The 18,441-nt window shown below is 33.6% G+C and overlaps 3 protein-coding genes across 3 annotated transcripts; 1 reads left to right on the top strand and 2 right to left on the bottom strand.

Moving 5' to 3' along the window:
• Positions 1-561: 561 nt before the first annotated feature.
• Positions 562-1,284, bottom strand: LOC110266149 (uncharacterized). Its single transcript, XM_088496129.1, has 3 exons — positions 1,273-1,284; positions 925-1,192; positions 562-821 (listed from the first exon to the last, which is right to left on the bottom strand). The coding sequence occupies exons 1-3, from the start codon at positions 1,282-1,284 to the stop codon at positions 562-564; spliced, it is 540 nt and encodes a 179-aa protein (XP_088352255.1).
• A 3,579-nt stretch (positions 1,285-4,863) lies between these two features.
• Positions 4,864-10,247, top strand: LOC107614254 (transcription factor SCREAM2-like). Its single transcript, XM_016316478.3, has 4 exons — positions 4,864-5,902; positions 6,937-7,209; positions 8,644-8,814; positions 9,931-10,247. The coding sequence occupies exons 1-4, from the start codon at positions 5,024-5,026 to the stop codon at positions 10,012-10,014; spliced, it is 1,407 nt and encodes a 468-aa protein (XP_016171964.1). The 5' UTR covers positions 4,864-5,023; the 3' UTR covers positions 10,015-10,247.
• A 1,635-nt stretch (positions 10,248-11,882) lies between these two features.
• LOC107612759 (auxin response factor 2B) lies at positions 11,883-17,149 on the bottom strand. Its single transcript, XM_016314484.3, has 15 exons — positions 16,611-17,149; positions 16,343-16,455; positions 15,930-16,025; positions 15,727-15,783; positions 15,460-15,615; positions 15,284-15,368; positions 15,080-15,170; positions 14,820-14,984; positions 14,602-14,721; positions 14,430-14,505; positions 14,161-14,344; positions 13,127-14,061; positions 12,853-13,043; positions 12,544-12,761; positions 11,883-12,338 (listed from the first exon to the last, which is right to left on the bottom strand). Exons 1-14 carry the CDS (start codon positions 16,753-16,755, stop codon positions 12,569-12,571), a joined length of 2,607 nt encoding a protein of 868 aa, XP_016169970.1. The 5' UTR covers positions 16,756-17,149; the 3' UTR covers positions 11,883-12,338; positions 12,544-12,568.
• Between the last annotated feature and the right edge of the window lie 1,292 nt (positions 17,150-18,441).

Raw genomic sequence — 18,441 nt, 5'->3', positions numbered from 1 at the left:
AAAACATATGGATGTCCACTTAGATAATCATCCACATCGCTACCAATAGATTGAGTTAAAACTCCAACAAACCTTTCCAAAAAATCCATTTTTGATGCTGCAATTTTAAATAACCACATTCAGACAAAATTTCAATTTAAAACAAAAAATAAACTTACTTATAACTAACTTTTTTCTTACAAAACACCCATTACACAAGGAAGAACATCAGCTAGCATATATAAGAGATATATAGCAAGGCACTCAGAACTAGTGACATGAAACATTCAACTGAAATCATATGCTGAAATATCTAAAATTAGTCAACAAAGATTCAAGTAATTCAACAACATATCAGTATATCTCATACGAATAACAGTACTAGTGCCTGAACTCTCGAAACTAATGCATAGGAAATTAATTTTCTACAAGTTATGTTCTACATAAAAAAATGGCATACTGAATTTACTAATAGTCATTGCATCCTACCAGCATGACGAACATGCAGCTTTCACAAATTTTTTTCCCTTTTAGCTTATACTTCTCGACTGCCTTGTCGAACCACTTTAGAGTTTGCAACGGCTAGTTGAATCTTCGTGGATCAAAAACATCTAAGACAGGGTAAATGTGCCATGGTGAAATTACCTGTTGAGTGGTGGGGCACATAAACATTTTCATTACCACCAGTAGGAAATATCTCCTGAACTTCATCCTATCTGATTCTGTTGCCATTGGACAGCTGTAAACTAAATTTTGGAGTTCAGTTATTGTCCGTCTATGGAACCTCTTTTTGATGGCCATGTGGCACGGATTACTGTCATCTAGGAATGGGAATGGATCGCCTACAACATGTTCATGTGTTAGTGCATGGTGATATTTCTATACCAAAGATATCTGCGCCAATACGCCTACGCCACACTAGGTAATTAAGATACCAGAACTTACCTCGAGACGGAATGCCGAAAATCCTCCTGATTAACTCGGCATTGAGGCAGATGTTGCCAATGTCGAGTATAAAAGTTTTTGGCTTAACTTGATACGACTCGGCCAGGTGAACCATGATGGCTTGCTTTACCGACCAATTCGGAACAAGCCTCAAGAATCCGAATCTGATCTCATCAATCTCTGCAAACTTCTCAACGGAGTTTTTTTTATATAGCGTGCTCATCATGTCATGTATGTAATTAGGCGAGCATCGCGACTCTAAAAATTTCTGTTAATTGTAACACTAGTTGTAAGTCACACATAGGATCATGTGGAATGTTAAAATGAGAATGGTAGACATCATTTTACCTTTTTCCCCATGTTGGTTGGCTTTTCTGCAAAACAATCCTATTATGGTTTCACAAGAAACAGCCCCGAATCCTTTAATGGAAACTGCATACAAAGATCAGAGGCAACATCAAAAGAGTTCTCAATTAAACATTGTTGATGATGCTATACGAAACCCATATCAATTAATACCATATTAAACCAACATTAGAAGCAATATATATCAAATTACACGAGGTTCATTTTTAAACACATGCAAAATTAGAATAGATGTTCAACATGAAGAGAAAACTGCCTGAAGAGATCCTTAAGTTACACAGATTGCATCAAGTGTGGGTTCCGGGGTATAAAGGGTTGGAAAGCAAACAGATAAATTTGCATATAGGAAACATGATTTAACAAGTAGTAAGTTACAAGAAGGGTAGTAGAAACGATTTCAGAGTTCCAAATAAATTGACTCTTGGACCATGAGTAAGGACCAAAATTAAGTTTGACCAAAATTAGACTAAATTTAATATAAGTTCATCATTCAAATTCTAAACCACTGTTAAGAGAACAGCAACAATCAATCTCCAATCACATGCAATTCAGCAAAATCTAACTCCCAATAACAACATCTTTCGCTCTCTAATTTCAGAATCATCCATTCTCTAGTTACAACAATTTAACAACATCCAACAACTTAGCAAAGGTAAACCACATCGACTATACAGTATGCAAATCAGAAGCTATACAAATTAGAAGCTATACAAATCCCATATCAATTATTACCATATAAAACCCAAATTAAAAGCAACATCTATCAAATGGCGAGATGTTCATTTTGAATCACTTCCAAAATTAGAGCATATGCTCAACATGAAGAAAAAACAGACTAAATTCGACCATGATTACAACCAAAATTAGACTAAATTTATCATAGTTTCATCATCGAAATGCCATACCACTATTAAGAGAACAGCAACATTTAAAATCCGACTCCTAATAACAGCATCATTCGCTCTCCAATTTCAGAAACATCTAATTTCTAGTTACAGCAATTCAACAACATCCAACAATTTAGCAAGAGTAAATCACATCGACTACAAGCACAGTTTCTGAAGCTTAGCATAGATAAGCAAACAAAATTAAACCAAGTATGGTATTTTTATTACCTAACTCCCAAACCACAATATATATATGTATATATATATATATAAAGCGCAAACAAAATTCATGCTATTTAAACAAAGGACCAAAAGTACAAACTTTTTGAATGCGATGGGCATGTTGCATAAATGAATAAATCATCCAATCCATGATAAAAAAAGGCCTCCAATCTATAATACAAGAACCATACATTTATCCAACAAGATAATTAAATCATAGATACCAATAGATGTAGTTAAATCTCCATCAAATCTGTCCAAAAAAAATCACGTTTTGATACTGCAATTTTAAATAATCACATTCAGACCAAATTTAAAGTTGAAAAAAAAAAGAAATAAACTAACTTATAACTAACTTCCTCTTTTTCAAAAATTCCAAACCACATGCAATTCAGTGAAATCCAACTCCTAATAACATCATCTTTCGGTCCCTAATTTCAGTAACATCTAATCTCTAGTTACAGCAATTTAACAACATCCAAAAATTTAGCAAGAGTAAGTCACATCGACTACAATCACACTTTCTTAACCTTAGTATAGATAAGCAAACAAAATTAAACCAACTCTAATCCTTTTTGTTACCTAACTCCCAAAACCGCATAAAAAAAATGCAAACAGAAATCAGTTATTCAAATAAAAGTCCAAAAGTATAAATTTTTTTGAGTGCCAGAGACATGTTGCATGAATGAAAAAATCATCCAATGTTTAATAATTAAAAAAAAAGTGTATGTACAGTTAAGACCTTTCTCCACCAACCTCTGAAGCAAATTTTTTTCTATAACCTGTGTATATTTTTCTAATTTATATGCATGTAACAATATCATTTCAACAACCAATGGCAAAATCCATAAGTAAGAAGAACATCACAATCTCTTATTTTTGTGACCGCATGCTTAACTATCACCTTGTAAGCATATATAATCTTCTCATTTATAAAACGCTCAATATCTGAGTGGAGAGAAGCTTTTGATTCCTCCAATCACTTACTGTATACATTCAATAGTCTCTACCTAAAGAATGCAAATCTAATATAAATTCTTACCTAAGTGAATGTTCAAATGAATTAAAATACTAGTCATGTTATGTAAATCACCACTTTCCCTCGACTACTGAAATCAACAAACATTCATATGCGCACAATATAATCAATTACAATATTCCCTAAACAATTGCCTAAGAGTTAATTGGACATATTTATCATATTTAGAACAGAAAAAAAATATTAATTAAACAAGCAAGCTAGGATCACAGAATAGCTACACACACAAACATCTCAAGTTTATATTGCTAATCATAGCCAACAGGGGATGAGTTTAGTGGTACCCAAGCATAGCTCAAGTTCATGTTTTGGGATATGAAATACCACAATTTGAATCTCATTCAAAACTCATGATCTCATTACTAATCCCCAAATATAGTAGAAAAGAATCATCTAGAAAAATGAAATACCATAACCAAAACATCTAACAAAATCGTCTGATGCAATCAACAGCAACATCTAACAAAGCCATATTTATGACCAAATCAAAAGCAACATCCCACAACTTGTAAACCGTGGTATTTAAAAATAGATATCAATCAACTCCAAATACTAAACACTCACCAATTAGTTCTCGTCAGGGATGTTTTGAGGCTAGGGCAGGGGGCGTTCTGTTGCGTTCGTGGTAGCAGGACAAAGATGCTTCAATGGCGCCGCCAACACCAACATGCAGCAGCAGCGGCGCACTCTTGGCGACAAGCAGAACCGTCTTGTTCCTCGCAACTGGGTGGCACGATGTCGTTGCGGCGGAGATGGGCGTGACTCCGACTGACGCGCCAGTGACCAAGTCCACGGGAGAGAAGCTTTGCAGCGTTCTGAAGCAAGCTATGGAGGATTGATGTTGCCCGCACGATGTGGACCAAGGGGCAGCGGCCGTCGAGGGCGGAGGAGAACGCCACGCGATGAGCCTGGTGGTGTGGCACTGCCGTGGATGGTTTTGGAGGTCTGATACGGTGAAACGGTGAAAGGAGAAGAGAGGGTTCAGTTAGGTTAATTATGTTTACCTAGGTTAATTTGGGATGTTGTTGAAGTGGATTGGGCTTCATGTTTTCAGCCCAATAAGAGTTGGCAGGTTTTTGGCTGAAACCATCTTGGTTTCCTAGCATTTTTGAAATGATAATGGTGAAAGAAAGCCGTTTTGTAGTGGAACTGAGAAGAGAAGACAAAGAAATGGGAAAAAGAAGGGGTTACTAAGGAAAAAAAAATTTCATGCTAGGACGAGGGAGAGCTTTTCATCTACGTGTTAACCATGCACACAAAACGTCGGCGACGTTTTGTTGAAGAAAAAAGTGACGTGGATGAGAAAACGGCGATGATGTTTTTTTATAGTAATTAGTGATCTCCACAACGGCATCAAACACAGTTTTTTGGGCATTTCGGTAAATTACACCAAATTAGGCCCAATATTAAAAATAAAAAACTCTAAAAGGAGAAAGAAAGGGAGAAAAGAAGGAAAAAAGCTAAGGCAATGCATTCCCTTCTCCTTGTGCAACTCATCCTTAATTTTAACTCTTCTTAATTACTTGCTTCTCTCTCACAATTTAATAACCATTTCCTTCCTTTCTTTGTTTTGTGACAAAGGACGATGATGTCGTCGTCTTGGGCATCAATGGAAGCTGAGAGAGAACACCAACAACAAACCCACAACGACCATGATTTCACTTCCTTATGTTCTTTCAACAATAACTTGCCTTTCATGGAGGTTGATGATGTCAATGACATCATGACGATGATGACGATGATGAGAGACATGTCTAACTTCTTCCCTGAACCAGACACCACCAACAACAACAACCTCTTACTCCTTCATCATCACCCATCATCTTCTTCTTCTTCTTCTTCTTCATCATCACACCTTCAATGCTTTCTCCCTCCTCCTCCACCAAACCCATTTGACATGCCTACTATGGCTTCCTTCCTTGACCCTCATCAAGCTTCCATAACCGCCACTACTGATTTTGGAGGTTTTCATCATCACAACTTGGAGGAACTAGGTTCTTGTTCTTCTTCTGGAAAGCCCGCACCACCACCACCACCACCACCACCACCACTGTTCTTCAACAGATCCAAGATTCTGAGGCCGCTTGATGATTCTCTACCTTCATCTGGAGCACAACCAACTCTGTTTCAGAAGAGAGCAGCACTCAGAAAAAACAACTCCTCATCACAACAACAACAACAAGGTGGTGTTCTTGGAGAAGGTGATAACAATAATAATAGTATGAAGAGAAAGGTGATGATGGAGATGGAAGATAATGGAAGCTTTGATGGGTCATCGGCATTCAACTATGATTCCGGCGATGACTTGATTGAAACCAATAACAAGAAGAATAATCAGAAAGGAGGTGGTGCCAAGAATAAGAAAGGGATGCCGGCCAAGAACTTGATGGCGGAGCGCCGTCGCCGGAAGAAGCTCAATGATAGGCTCTACATGCTCAGGTCCGTTGTTCCAAAGATTAGCAAAGTAAGACTCTTTCTTCTCTTCCAAATCTTTAATGTTTCACAATAAATAAATTTACTGTAAAAACTCAGGTGCAGTCGATGAAGTTGATAGGACCTGGGAGTTATTAGATAATTTGACTGATTTGACTAAATTTTTATCTAACGACTCTCAAATATCAATTTTAGGTGAACTCGATTTCACCTGAATTTTCACCTAAATTTAAAGTAAAAATTTAGTACAATTAACTTTATGTAAAGTTGATAGCTTTTTAAATGACAAATTTGTCAAATTATTAAAAATCAATCTTACATAAAATTAAAATTAAATTTATTTAAGTTTTTATCATAAATTTAATTTTTTTAATCAAAGTTTTTAATTCAAATTAAATATTTGGTAACATTTGTGTTAGAGATATAATAATAATATTTGATTTAAATTTGTTAGATGAATAATTTTTTGATATAGAACGATGAAAAGGTAAAATTCGATTCTTCTTTGGTTCTCGAATAAAAAAATATTTATACAAAATTCAATTAGAAGAGGTTCTTACAAGAATAATAGTGATGGAACGTGTTAAGAATTTAAACTTTTAAAACAAAAAGCAAAAATTGGGAAAAATTTGATCATTAGTAGATATTTTTTAGTTTTTATTAATTCTTTATTTTGTTGATTATTGTAAAAAAAAAAAGGTTAATTTCTTAGTGAAATCAAAATATTTTATTTCTTTTTATTAACTTATTTTTTTAATAATTTAATTAACATATTTATTTTTCTAATATCTCGGAAGACCGTCAACTAACTTAACCTTAAATAGAATATATTTTTCGTAATAGATTAATCTTTGATTTGTCGAGTTACAAAATATCATGTAAAATAAAAAAATTAACATGATCTTAATTAATAAATTGGTTTAAAAACTTGATCTCTATTGTCCAATTTAAGGACAATAATTATTTGAAGGGAACATACTTAGAACTTAGCTAATATATATAACTATATAACATTATTGTTTGAAGGGTTTATTTGATTAATAAATGAGAAAAGTGTATATATAGATGGACAGGGCTTCAATATTAGGAGATGCAATTGAATATCTGAGGGAACTGCTGCAGAGAATCAATGAGCTTCATAATGAATTGGAATCATCACCATCAACAACAACAACTACTACTAATTCTGGAAGTAGTTCACTCATCACAGCAGTACCAACAGTAGTAGCCTCATCAAGCTTTTATCCATTGACACCAACTCCACCATCACTCCCAACCCGCATTAAAGAAGAGATTTGCCCCACTTCACTTCCTAGTCCCAATGCTCAACCTCCTAGGGTAACCTCCTTTAATTTCTTTCTCCAATGTCTTGCATTTTCTTCTTTTCTCTACTTATCTATATATGCTAATATATATATATATATATATTTGTTTTATTCTAAATGTTTAATTTATTTCAATTTTACAATATTTTAAATATGTTTAAATTATATTATTAAAAGTTAACATTTTTTTCTGTAAATTAAAAGTGAAATTCGAATCCAAAACTTTTAAATAAAAATGAAAAGATTATGGTATTTGAGTTATAGCTGGTCAGTTTATTAAAAGTTAACATTATTCACTAACATGCTAACATTGTAATCTTATACGACTAACATAATACTAATGCATGACCATTTTTAAGATGCGTGTCACTAAAATCGATATGTAAGATTGCCCTATCATATATTATTAATATTTAGAAGTATAATAAAATTATTAATTGAAATGTTACGAGTAAGATTAAAATCAAACATTAAGAATAAAATTAAAATTATATATAAATATTAAAAAAATATATTCAATAATTTTTTCTAAGTAAAAATGATATTAAAGATATCTTTAAAACGTAGTGTCTTTATTGAGACTCACGATACAAGAAATTATTATAAAAAGAAATATGAGATTATGGATTATAGAATAATGTTTTGAAAATTTCAAAGACAAAAAGGTATATTTACCTATATATATATATATATATATATATTGACCATCCTATCTATATTTATTTGAGTAGGTATAGAACAATTCATTATTGTACGTGTATTCAAGTTGGTGAAAAATTTAAGGTTTGGTTGATTTCTATTTTTATTTTGTTGTTTCAATATTTTTAACTTTTAGTTCATAAAATTCTAAAAATAAAAATAAAAATAAAAACCAACCAAGTAGTTATTATCCCATTATCATTTAATAGAAATATTAGATAATCATAGTTTATCAATAGCAATAAAATAATAAATTTCCTAATAAATATACAAAATGAGTTATAGAAACAATTTTTCCTCACTATTAAAATATTGTTAATGTTTTTGAAGAAATAAACCTTTTACTTTACATCATATAGTTACTAACCATTTGTATTAGTAATAATAATCAACTATGTGAGTCCAATATAAACAATAAAATATTCAAAATGGCTGTGCAAATATTATCCATTATATTAGTAGGATTAATTATTTAGTATGAACTTGGGTTAGTCGAGTGGTCAGTTCACTTGTTTGCTTAAATAAATATTGTAGGTTCGAATTCCGCTTTGTGTATGCACTATGCACCAATTCATCGACCAATGATAAACTTTTAAATAAAATTCAGATACACAACAGATTAATCTTTATTCTATCGAGTTGGAGTATACTGTGAGCAACAAAAATATTATTTAGTATGGAATTTTTGTTAACATGCATAATGTGATAATGCAATCAATTAATTAATTAATTAAATATGTATGTGTAGGTTGAGGTGAGGTTGAGAGAAGGAAGGGCAGTGAACATTCACATGTTTTGTGGTCGGAAAGCAGGGCTTCTGCTGTCAACAATGAGGGCATTGGACACACTTGGCTTAGACATTCAGCAAGCTGTTATCAGCTGTTTCAATGGTTTTGCTTTGGATATTTTCAGAGCTGAGGTACTTTACTAATATTTTATATAGGATAAAGTATATTTTTTGTTTTTAAAGTTTGGCAAAAGTTTTAAAAATATTCCTAAGTTTTATTTTATTTCAATTTTGTTAAAAAAATGTTCGATTTGTACTAAATATACCTTTGACATACATAAATTTTTTAAAAATTTAAGATCAATTCAACGATAATGCATGAAAATTATGCTTAATTTACTTATTTTAAAGGTTGTTCTTATGAAATTATTGTCGAATTACTCCTAATTTTTTGAAAAATTAGCCGCCAAAAATATATTTGATGTAAATAAAAAACTTTTGGACAAAATTGAAACAAAATAAAACTTAGAAATATTTTTAAAACTTTTGCCAAATTTAAAAGACAAAAAATATACTTTATCCTTAAATATATTTTCAACTTTATTAGATTATTACCACAACCACTTATATTGAAATTAATATCAAATTATTGTGCCTGTTGCATTCTCATGCTATTAATCACAAGTCAACTTTTTGTACAATCTACTAATCTAGTTAGTGTGTATATTAAGAGCATCTTCAATATTTGATTTAGTTTAATTTTATTTTAAATTTCATAAAATGACGCATTAGTATTTACAAAATTAGATATCATAAATAATTATTTGAGATTAAATATAAGATTTGTCATTTTAATATTTGATTTTGATTAAAAAAAAACTAAACAAAAATAGTTATACAAAATAATAAAATTTAATTAATTTTTCACCAAAATAATACCATCTTTCTATATTGAAACCATCTCATTTCATCAATCATTTTTTCAGTACAAAGTGAAATTTTTGAAAACAGTTCATTTTCTATACATGTCAAATTTAAAATTCAAAAAAGCACTGCATTAAAGTTATTCTGGTAAAAAAATACATATTTTTCTACTTTATAGGATATAAAATTCGCATAAGATAAATTTCATATTTTATCTAATAATAGTAGATAGAGTCATAGAGGAATGAAATGCTAAAACATTTGTAGATGCTAAAATATTTTTCATTTAATTAGTTTTTTTTTTTTTTGTGTTGGTCATTAAGTAGTTTTTTCTTTAATTTTCTAAATGTAAACCCTAAGCATACATTTGTTCCTCTCTTCCAGCAATGCAAAGAAGGTCAAGATGTGCATCCAGAGCAAATCAAGGCAGTGCTCTTGGATACAGCTGGGTACCCTGCCATCATCTAACTCTCTTTCGGTCCAAAAATATTCTCATTTAACTAGTTTGTAGTCGGGTCGAGTTGGTCGAATTTCTAATAGTAATACTCAAATATTGATAATTTCATCGAGATTAAAAAATTTAGTTTTTTTTTTTTTTTTTTTATTTCCGCTTTACTTAATCCCCATAATTCAAGTTGTATGAAGTATGATACTACTAGCTTTAGTGATTTCAATTTTAAGTAAGGTTGATTTGGAAGAAATTTTCTTTTCACATGAAAATGTACCTCTTTAATTGCATTTACAATGTTGGCCACATTTTCCATGATCCTCTTCAACCCTAGGTAGATCATTTTACAAGTTCTAAGTCCATGGCCACTTCTGAAAATAGGTTTCCAAGTGGAACTCAGTGTCTAACCCCATTAATCACTTTTTATAAGCTTCCCAGACGGACAAAAGTTTTAGTGACTTTTTCTCCTTATTCTTGCCCCATAGTTAATACATTTCACAAATTTATGGCTCGCTCTCGGCCATATTAATACATAACTTTAGTTCAATCATGCTATATATACATTAAAATCAACTACTGAATTAATAACTCGAATAGGATACATGTCGAAATATGAAATATATATTTTGAAACACTTGTATATATATACATACAAATATATTATGGTTGATTTTTTATATATACATAATATTGTTCGTTTTAGTTAGTTGTTCAAATAGATTACAAAAAGGATTGAAATTTTCTTAATTTTAAATGAACATAAGAGATTGTGCAAAATTTCTAAATAGAAATTTTAAACCAAGTAAATTTTCATAAACGGTTAATTGCATTTTACTTTTGAGCTTTACACTATCACTTTAACCCATACTCCAAAAACATGCAAAACAACCCTAAACTTCTCAAAATGTGTAAATGATCCAAAAACATGTATAGTATACTATACTTCCTAAGATTTTAAATTATGTGCAAAATACCGATTAAAACTTTTTAAATATACAATTATGACACACTAAAACTTTTTAAATTGTCCCATTTTTTCCTACAATTAAAAAAAAAAAAATTACACACATAATCAATTGCCTGACTAATAAATTGTTGTATACACAATACAATATTTAAACTTTTAACACTTGCTTAGGTGAAAAAATGAACTAATTACTTGAACAATGCAAGTTGATTAGAAATTTGGAATTTATTTGGAATCAAATGGAGCAAGTATATCTTCCCTTTTCAAGCCCAAAGGTAACAAGAAAATAGTGCCATTTTATTGCAGAAAAATTGGCGAAACTAAAGGTTACTTGCACTATCACACTCCCAAGTGGAGTCTCTTCTTATACAAGAAACATGAAAATGATGTAATTCCTTGGGGCTAAGGTTTCTAAAGCACCGACCACTGAAAAACAATGAGGTCCATTAGTAACGTGCCATTACAGTACACACTATACACCTTCATAGTAGTTTTCACTTTTGAAGAAAATCAGCAATTTGACCCTTTAACCATTGTGCTTTCCAGAAAGAGGCTTTAACACGTAATCACCTCTCAAAATATCCAGCTAACTATGCAAGGACCACACAGCTATTAAGTGTCATCATAAGGATTAACAACAAGTACATTTCATCACTAAGATATTATTATTATTTTCAAATCAAAACACTAGAAAGCGATTTCAGATTTATCCACACACCCTTTATGTTCAAGATAATGACCCTTCCTACCTAAACTCATAATATAGACCAAGATACAAATGTTTTGAAGCTGAGCAAAATTTCATTATACATCTTGCAAAATATGCAAATTGGATGATGGATATCCACAATAGCTTTCCATCTCCCAAACTAGGATTTTAATTATGAGACAACCAAATTAAAAATCATCAGATAAACTTAGTTTTCCAACCATAAGACATAAGGCTCCCTCCCTTGTATTAATGAACTTCATTACATTAATGGGGTTGGAGGTGTTCACTGTTCAGAGGGAAGGAGTGAAAAACAAACTATGTACAACTACTACTACTAATACTACTGCTAAAATGGTAGAGGATTGTTGTTGATAAAAAAATGCAAGGTTTTTATGATATCACCCCATATCATACCTTTGCTCTAAAACACAATGATTACAATACTAGTACTACTAGGGAGTGTATAATTTGCATGATGCATATACTCTCTACTAACTTCCAGGATTATGTCCAAAATTGGATGGATACTCAGTTCAAATGCCATCCATATTCTGATTTCCACAAAGTCACTTCAAAAGCAAACAACAGTTAATTAACAGTTCTTCAGGCCATATTCTCCAACCGAAAAGCAGAATTTTACGGTCCCGTATTTTCCAGCCCTGAATCTGCGAATCACAAGATGTTACGCCATAAGATACTAGAACAGTAACTCTTAAAACATTGTGAAATTCTGGTGGTCATTTATAATGTTTATAGGTCATAAATCAAGAATGAGTGGTGGTTTTGCATGCTCATGACAAGCATTTTTCTCATAACAGCTAACATTGTTGAATCGAGTCCCAAGATCAATCGTAGGTATGGCAAAGTTACCTGGAAGTTATAAGTAATCAAGCTACTAATTATCGTGGACCGTAGCCACACTTTCTGAATTTAACTTCTGGTGCAGCTGACTTTTGACTTCTTTTGCCTCGGTTCCTTCACTAGCTGAATGATTCTCTTCATTTCTTGAACTTAAGGTACCTGGGCTCATCTTTTGAATCTCCTCTTTCGGGTAGATATAAATTTTGCGAACCATGGCACAGAACTCCCTGGTATTTTTTTCAAAAAAGAATATATATGTTAATATAATAATCTAATATAGGGCCGATTACAAATATAATCGCTTAGATAGATACTTACTGCCATGGATCGTCCCCAACGAGCATCATGTCACCCTCATTATCAGTGTAGACAATAAGCCAATCCTTTCTTGTTGACATTAATTCACCTCCAAATTCAAACAGCTGATCCAATTCAGCAACCAATTCATCATAGTTGCTGTACTTTGTCAGATCCACAGACCTACCAAGCGCAATCCCCTTCTTGTGGACCTGAAATAAACATTTTCAACTATTTTTCCTATACAAATTTCTAGCCTTTAACCAATTGTTACCTTGACGGGGAAGTTACTTACCTTAGTGCAACTCCTAGCTGAGCTGCTTGGTGGTTTGGCCTGACCATCTTTAAGATGCACCTGGGAAGTTTTTGATGGCTTGTCATGGTCATCAACAATAACTTGACCATCTGCCGATTTCAAGCCCTTTGATTGTTCTGTTTTCTGATCATTTTCAGAAGTGCGTTGGTGGTGTGATTTGAGATGTGCTTGACCAGCTGGCTCAGTCGTTCCACTTCCATGTGATACAGAAGGCTCCGGTGCAGCAGTAGGGCTACTGATAAGTGAGATGCCAAATAGCTTACAGTCACCTTCTTTTGGTTTCGCCGTCTCATATGTTTTCGCTGACATTGGTTTGGACATAAGGTCTCTTGAACAAGGACTCTCGTATTGAGTTGGGGGTGGTGGCAGCATCAACTTTCCATGTGGATGCTCAACTTTGTTAATATGAATGACCGGATATTCACTGAATGGGCCGTACCTCAAATTCCCTCGAGCTTGGTAAGGTGTTTCGCTGCCACGTGGAGATTCTTTTGTACTAGGCTCCAAGAGGTTTAGTGAAAAACCTGAGGACATCGCTGGCCAAGGATGATGCACATTAAGTTTGCCTTCGTGATCTAACACATGCTTTCTGGCAGAATAGGCTACAGGTCCACCCATTTGATCTCCCAAGGATGGATGGGAAGGATCTCCGCTGGCCCCAAAGCCTGAAAGAAGATCTGAATAGGACGTGTCAGGCCTTCCCATTGACATCCAGTTCTCTGAACCGTACCTCCGTGACATTGAAACAACATCAACTTTCTCATCATCTACAGGTGGCCAAACAACAGATTTCTCAGCTGTGTCGGACTCGTTACTTTCTGCGAAATTGCCACGCAAGGTCGAGAATTCTTGACCTTGCAAGACCCTTGGGAATCCATTTGCTGGTGAAGGGTCTGCGCTTACTTTAGACGATGCTGTAATTCACCCAAAAACACAAGGGATTCAGATAAACACATGCTTATGAAAAGAGAAATTCTTTAGAACATCAAATATTCAAAGCGAGATAGCCATACCTTCTCGAGTTAGAACAGAAGAATCTTGGGATGATTGAATTGGTACATTAGGTACATTAGATCGAGGCCTTTTAGCCCTGGGCATTGAAAGAGGGTTCAGAGCTGGAGGAGCAAGAGCAGGCTCTATTTTCCAAGGGGAAACCCTCTCTGGACGGGGAATGTTAGATGTTTCATCCCATCTCACCTGAACATAACATAGCAACTTCGTTAAAGCATGCTTCAATTAATTTTAACAATCATGCATATAATATAATACTAGAGATGCACACCTTGAGGCATCTCCATTTTGATTCAGGCCACCTTTTTGAGTCAGCATCTTCTATTCCAACAATGGTACCAGTAAACCTACAATTATATAACAAGACATGTAAGGAATCTTTGCCCATTCAAATTGTATCTTAATCAACCAAACATACTCCTCAGTTATCCAGGAATTCATACCTCTGTTCCGGAGCCTCTTCACCTTCAAACCTCATTTTAAACCGCATTCCTATGGTGTAATTATTCTTTAGAGATTCCATATATTGGTCGTATGGAACAATGAACTCAGCAGGACTAGTCCTGCAAAAAAGTACCAATCGAACTTCAGTTGACCCTGCTCTGGGAAATGAAAATACAAAGATTACACTCATGAATAGACATAATTTGAAGTCGCAAACCTCGGTTTATAATAAACAGTGAATATGGTTCCTGTCAAGATGGCATGCCAAGCAGTTGCAAGAACCCCAAGATGCATACTGTGGCTAGAAATAACCGAGGATGGGACATTCCCCTGCTGTCTCATCGCTCTCCGTACGCCCACACGAAGCTCCCCATTCTCACCTCTGGAAGTTCTTAAATTAGTACCACCCCCAAATGGAAAACACAAAAAGCCAGCGAACAAGTGCAGTCTAAAAAGCCAATTAACATAAGAACAAACCTTAAGAATATGAAGGCATCCCCAGCAACTAGCCTCTTGGAGCTAACAAAAACACTCCAGCCACTTTGAAGCAAGTGCCTCCGAGGTTGACCTGCAATTCCATGAAGTTGTTAGTCACAATCCAAGCACAAGACAGGAAAAGGACATAACACACGATATGTGAATAAGACTATAAAACTTGAAATAAAATTATCATCAGAATACCTCGGAATATGTGCCTAAATCGCCATTCATTCGCATGCAAATCCTTCGCCACCAATTCCTGGGTAGGCGGCTGCTTTGACATATCCTATCCAAAAGATGAGCAATCCCTCCATCAGCAGCCACAACAAACAACAGAATCTAAGCACAAGAACAACAAAGAACAAGAAAAAACAAACCAGGGGAGGAAGGCACTCGTCAGCATGTCGCCTCAGAACGGAAAACCCACCATGGGTGCTTGTATCAGATGCGGTCAGCGTCTTACAGAACGAATGTACATGGAAGCGCGGTGGTGGTGGCAGTGGAGGCTCTTTCTCGACCGCATTCTCATCTTGCTGCCATCACAACACAACATTCAAAACCAAAACCAAAACCAAAACAAGCAAATCACAAGGGCCATATTCCATAATTTTCCAAAACTAAACAACAAAGCTGAGAAAACATACATTTTGTTCCGGAAGCAAGGTAATCTGGGCAAACACCTCATCCGTGTCGGGCTCCGCCTGAAACAAACATAACATGACATTCTTCATAAGCTTACAACACCAGAGAGGATTGGTTGGTTCAAAAAGCACATGAATTCTTTATTTATTTTTCTTTCCAAGGACCAAAAAATTAGCATAGCATAACATGGATCAAGGAACACTACCTTGAGCTGCACGTTGATGACCCGACAAAGGATCTTGGAAGGAAGATCGTACACAGGCATGTGTTGGTCAGCCACCTGATTTGTTGACGCCTCCACCTAATTTCATGTGCCACCAAAAACAAACACACACCCCTCATAAGTTAACAAAACCCCAAAAACACAAACTTCAAAGAAATCCCAAAACCCAAAAACAATTTTTCTTTTATTTCTTGGAAAAAAAAAAGAAATTGAAGCCATCTAGCTGAAATTGAAGAAAACTTAAGTGAAGCAGTTGCAAATTTTGACCAAATCTGAGCTCGAGCTCCACTAGGAAATTTTGTAACATTTTTTTTGGGATTTTTTCAAAACCAAACATAGTAAAGCATAGATGGAAATAAAATTATGAATTTGATTTTTTATTTTTTGTGATTTACCTGTTCTATGTGTCCCTGAGGGAAATAGAAAACTCTTTCTCCTTCTCTTGGAACTGTAACAAGAGGACCTGCACACGCATGCCATAGCTCCCTGTAAAGTGCAGCTTCCGCGTCTGTCACAACAACAACAACAGTTACCAACAACACTCACACACAAAAATCAAAAATCAAAAAATTCAAAAAAAAAATCAAGAGAAGAGAGAGAGAAGAAAAGACAGAACAGAAAGTGAAAGAGGTGAAGTTGTATTTTTTTATTTTTTTGGTTTACCTTTGGGTGAGGTGGAGGAAGAAGATGAAGAATGAACATTGTTGTTCAGCTCCGAAGAGTTGTTGTTGATGATGTTGTTGTTGTTGTTATTGTTGTGAGAATTACCATTAACCTTGATGGTTGTTGCTGCCTCCGATGATGCCATTTCTCCGACAAACACAGATCTCTCATCCAAAACTCACTATTTCCACAAACTTCGCATTCCCCAAAATAAAAATTAAAAATAATAAAAAAATCTCCCTTTCACTGAAAGTAATAACTCTCAAATTCAACAAAAAACACCACACAGATTCTTCTTCTTCTTCTTCGTCTTCTAAAGAGAAGCAACAAAATTCAACCTTTGGTGTCTGTATTTTTCCTTCTAAGGTTAATTGTTGAAGCAAAGAGGATAAAAAAAGCTGAATAAGCAGAAGGAAGAGAGGAGCAAGAAGAGAGAGAGAGAGAGAGAGAGAGAGAGAGAGAGAGGTGCTTGGTGTTGGGTGGTGTTGGTGCTTTTGGGAGTTTAACTTTAACCAGAGAGAGTGGTCAAAACAGCGTGCAATAATTTCAACCGCGGTCAATTTCTTAACCCAATCAGGGTCACAACTGGCAGGTGCCGGTGGGGAAGGGGATTTGTGACTGGGTATATCCGGTTGTAACAGACGAGTCCATGAGTGAGAGCGGGCGGCTGGAATGAAGGGAGTGACGGCGTCAAGATTGACGGGAGGGGACAAGAGAGAAGAGAGGATGAAACGGTAACGGTGACGGTGTTGGAAGGGAGAAAGTAGTTGTGTTTTTATTGGGAAATGGGATTGTCGTCCTATGAACGGGCAGCGCCCCCTCACTCATCACCCTTCCCATTCCCAATCGCCAAACTCACTGAGCGTGTTTCTCACACACCCTAAACTGTAATAAATTTAAGAGTAATTACCAATTACCACTAATAATTACTAGTACGTTTAGTCACCAATAAATAAAAGGTACAATAATATTCAAGAGACTACAAAAGATATAATAAAAATTGCTTAAATTTATCTTGTTTCGGGTTTGTTTGATTGAACTTGTAAAAAAAAAAAATATTTTTTTGAGTTATTTTTTTAAAAAAATTAATAAAAAAATAAAAATAATTTTATGTTTGGATATATTATGTAAAAAAATCATTTTATTTATCAATTATGTTTGGATATAATAATATAAAAATATTTTTTGTTTATTTATTTTGTAAAAAATATTTTTTAAAAAATATTTTAAAAAATATAAATTTTAACTTCAAAAAAAATCTTTTTATTTTTTTAGTACTTTTATTTTTACTATTAAAAATTTACCAAACACGTTAAAGATATTTTTTTATCAACTTAATAGTACCCAAACAAGTATTAATATTTAGTTACTTTTTTGTTTCTCTAAAAGTTAATAGGTTTAGGTTTAGATTTAGATTTTTTTTTTCACATATCGTCGTTCTCACACTAAGAATTAATTTGTTGTAAATTGAAATTCTATTTAAAGACCTAATTAACTTGATACGGATTAAAAGATTCAAGCTCTCAACTTATTTAAATAGACGAGGGAGTTGATTGTTCAACCGACCTAAGTTAGTTTACTAATAGATTTAGTTAATATATATCCTAAACATACATGTTAAAAATTACTAATTGAAAATATTTTTATAGTAAATATGCAAAATTTAATCTTAATGAGTTTATTATGTACTTATTACAAATTTAATTTTCATATATTACTAGTGTACAAAAATTTTACAAAGACATTTATCATGTATTATCACATCAAAAAATTAATTAATTTTCAAATTTATTATTTAAAAAATTTTCTAAATTCATAATTATTTAAAAAA

This window comes from Arachis ipaensis, chromosome B8 (genome assembly GCF_059453495.1).
Source record: "Arachis ipaensis isolate K30076 ecotype BB chromosome B8, ASM5945349v1, whole genome shotgun sequence".
Lineage (NCBI taxonomy): Eukaryota > Viridiplantae > Streptophyta > Magnoliopsida > Fabales > Fabaceae > Arachis > Arachis ipaensis.
Note: the sequence above shows the minus strand (reverse complement) of the source record. Positions and strands in the feature narration are given on the sequence as shown.

What these genes read in the sequence shown, in the direction of transcription:
- LOC107612759 (XM_016314484.3), bottom strand. Translation starts at nt 16,755, where the DNA reads ATGGCATCATCGGAGGCAGCAACAACCATCAAGGTTAATGGTAATTCT. An exon ending in CTCAGGGACACATAGAACAG is followed by an intron (nt 16,026 to 16,342) that starts GTAAATCACAAA and finishes ACATGAAATTAG; the next exon opens with GTGGAGGCGTCAACAAATCA. An exon ending in TTCTGTTCTAACTCGAGAAG is followed by an intron (nt 14,062 to 14,160) that starts GTATGGCTATCT and finishes GGTGAATTACAG; the next exon opens with CATCGTCTAAAGTAAGCGCA.
- LOC110266149 (XM_088496129.1), bottom strand. An exon ending in TTTCGGCATTCCGTCTCGAG is followed by an intron (nt 822 to 924) that starts GTAAGTTCTGGT and finishes AACATGTTGTAG; the next exon opens with GCGATCCATTCCCATTCCTA.
- LOC107614254 (XM_016316478.3), top strand. Translation starts at nt 5,024, where the DNA reads ATGATGTCGTCGTCTTGGGCATCAATGGAAGCTGAGAGAGAACACCAA. An exon ending in TTGTTCCAAAGATTAGCAAA is followed by an intron (nt 5,903 to 6,936) that starts GTAAGACTCTTT and finishes GTGTATATATAG; the next exon opens with ATGGACAGGGCTTCAATATT. An exon ending in CCAATGCTCAACCTCCTAGG is followed by an intron (nt 7,210 to 8,643) that starts GTAACCTCCTTT and finishes ATGTATGTGTAG; the next exon opens with GTTGAGGTGAGGTTGAGAGA.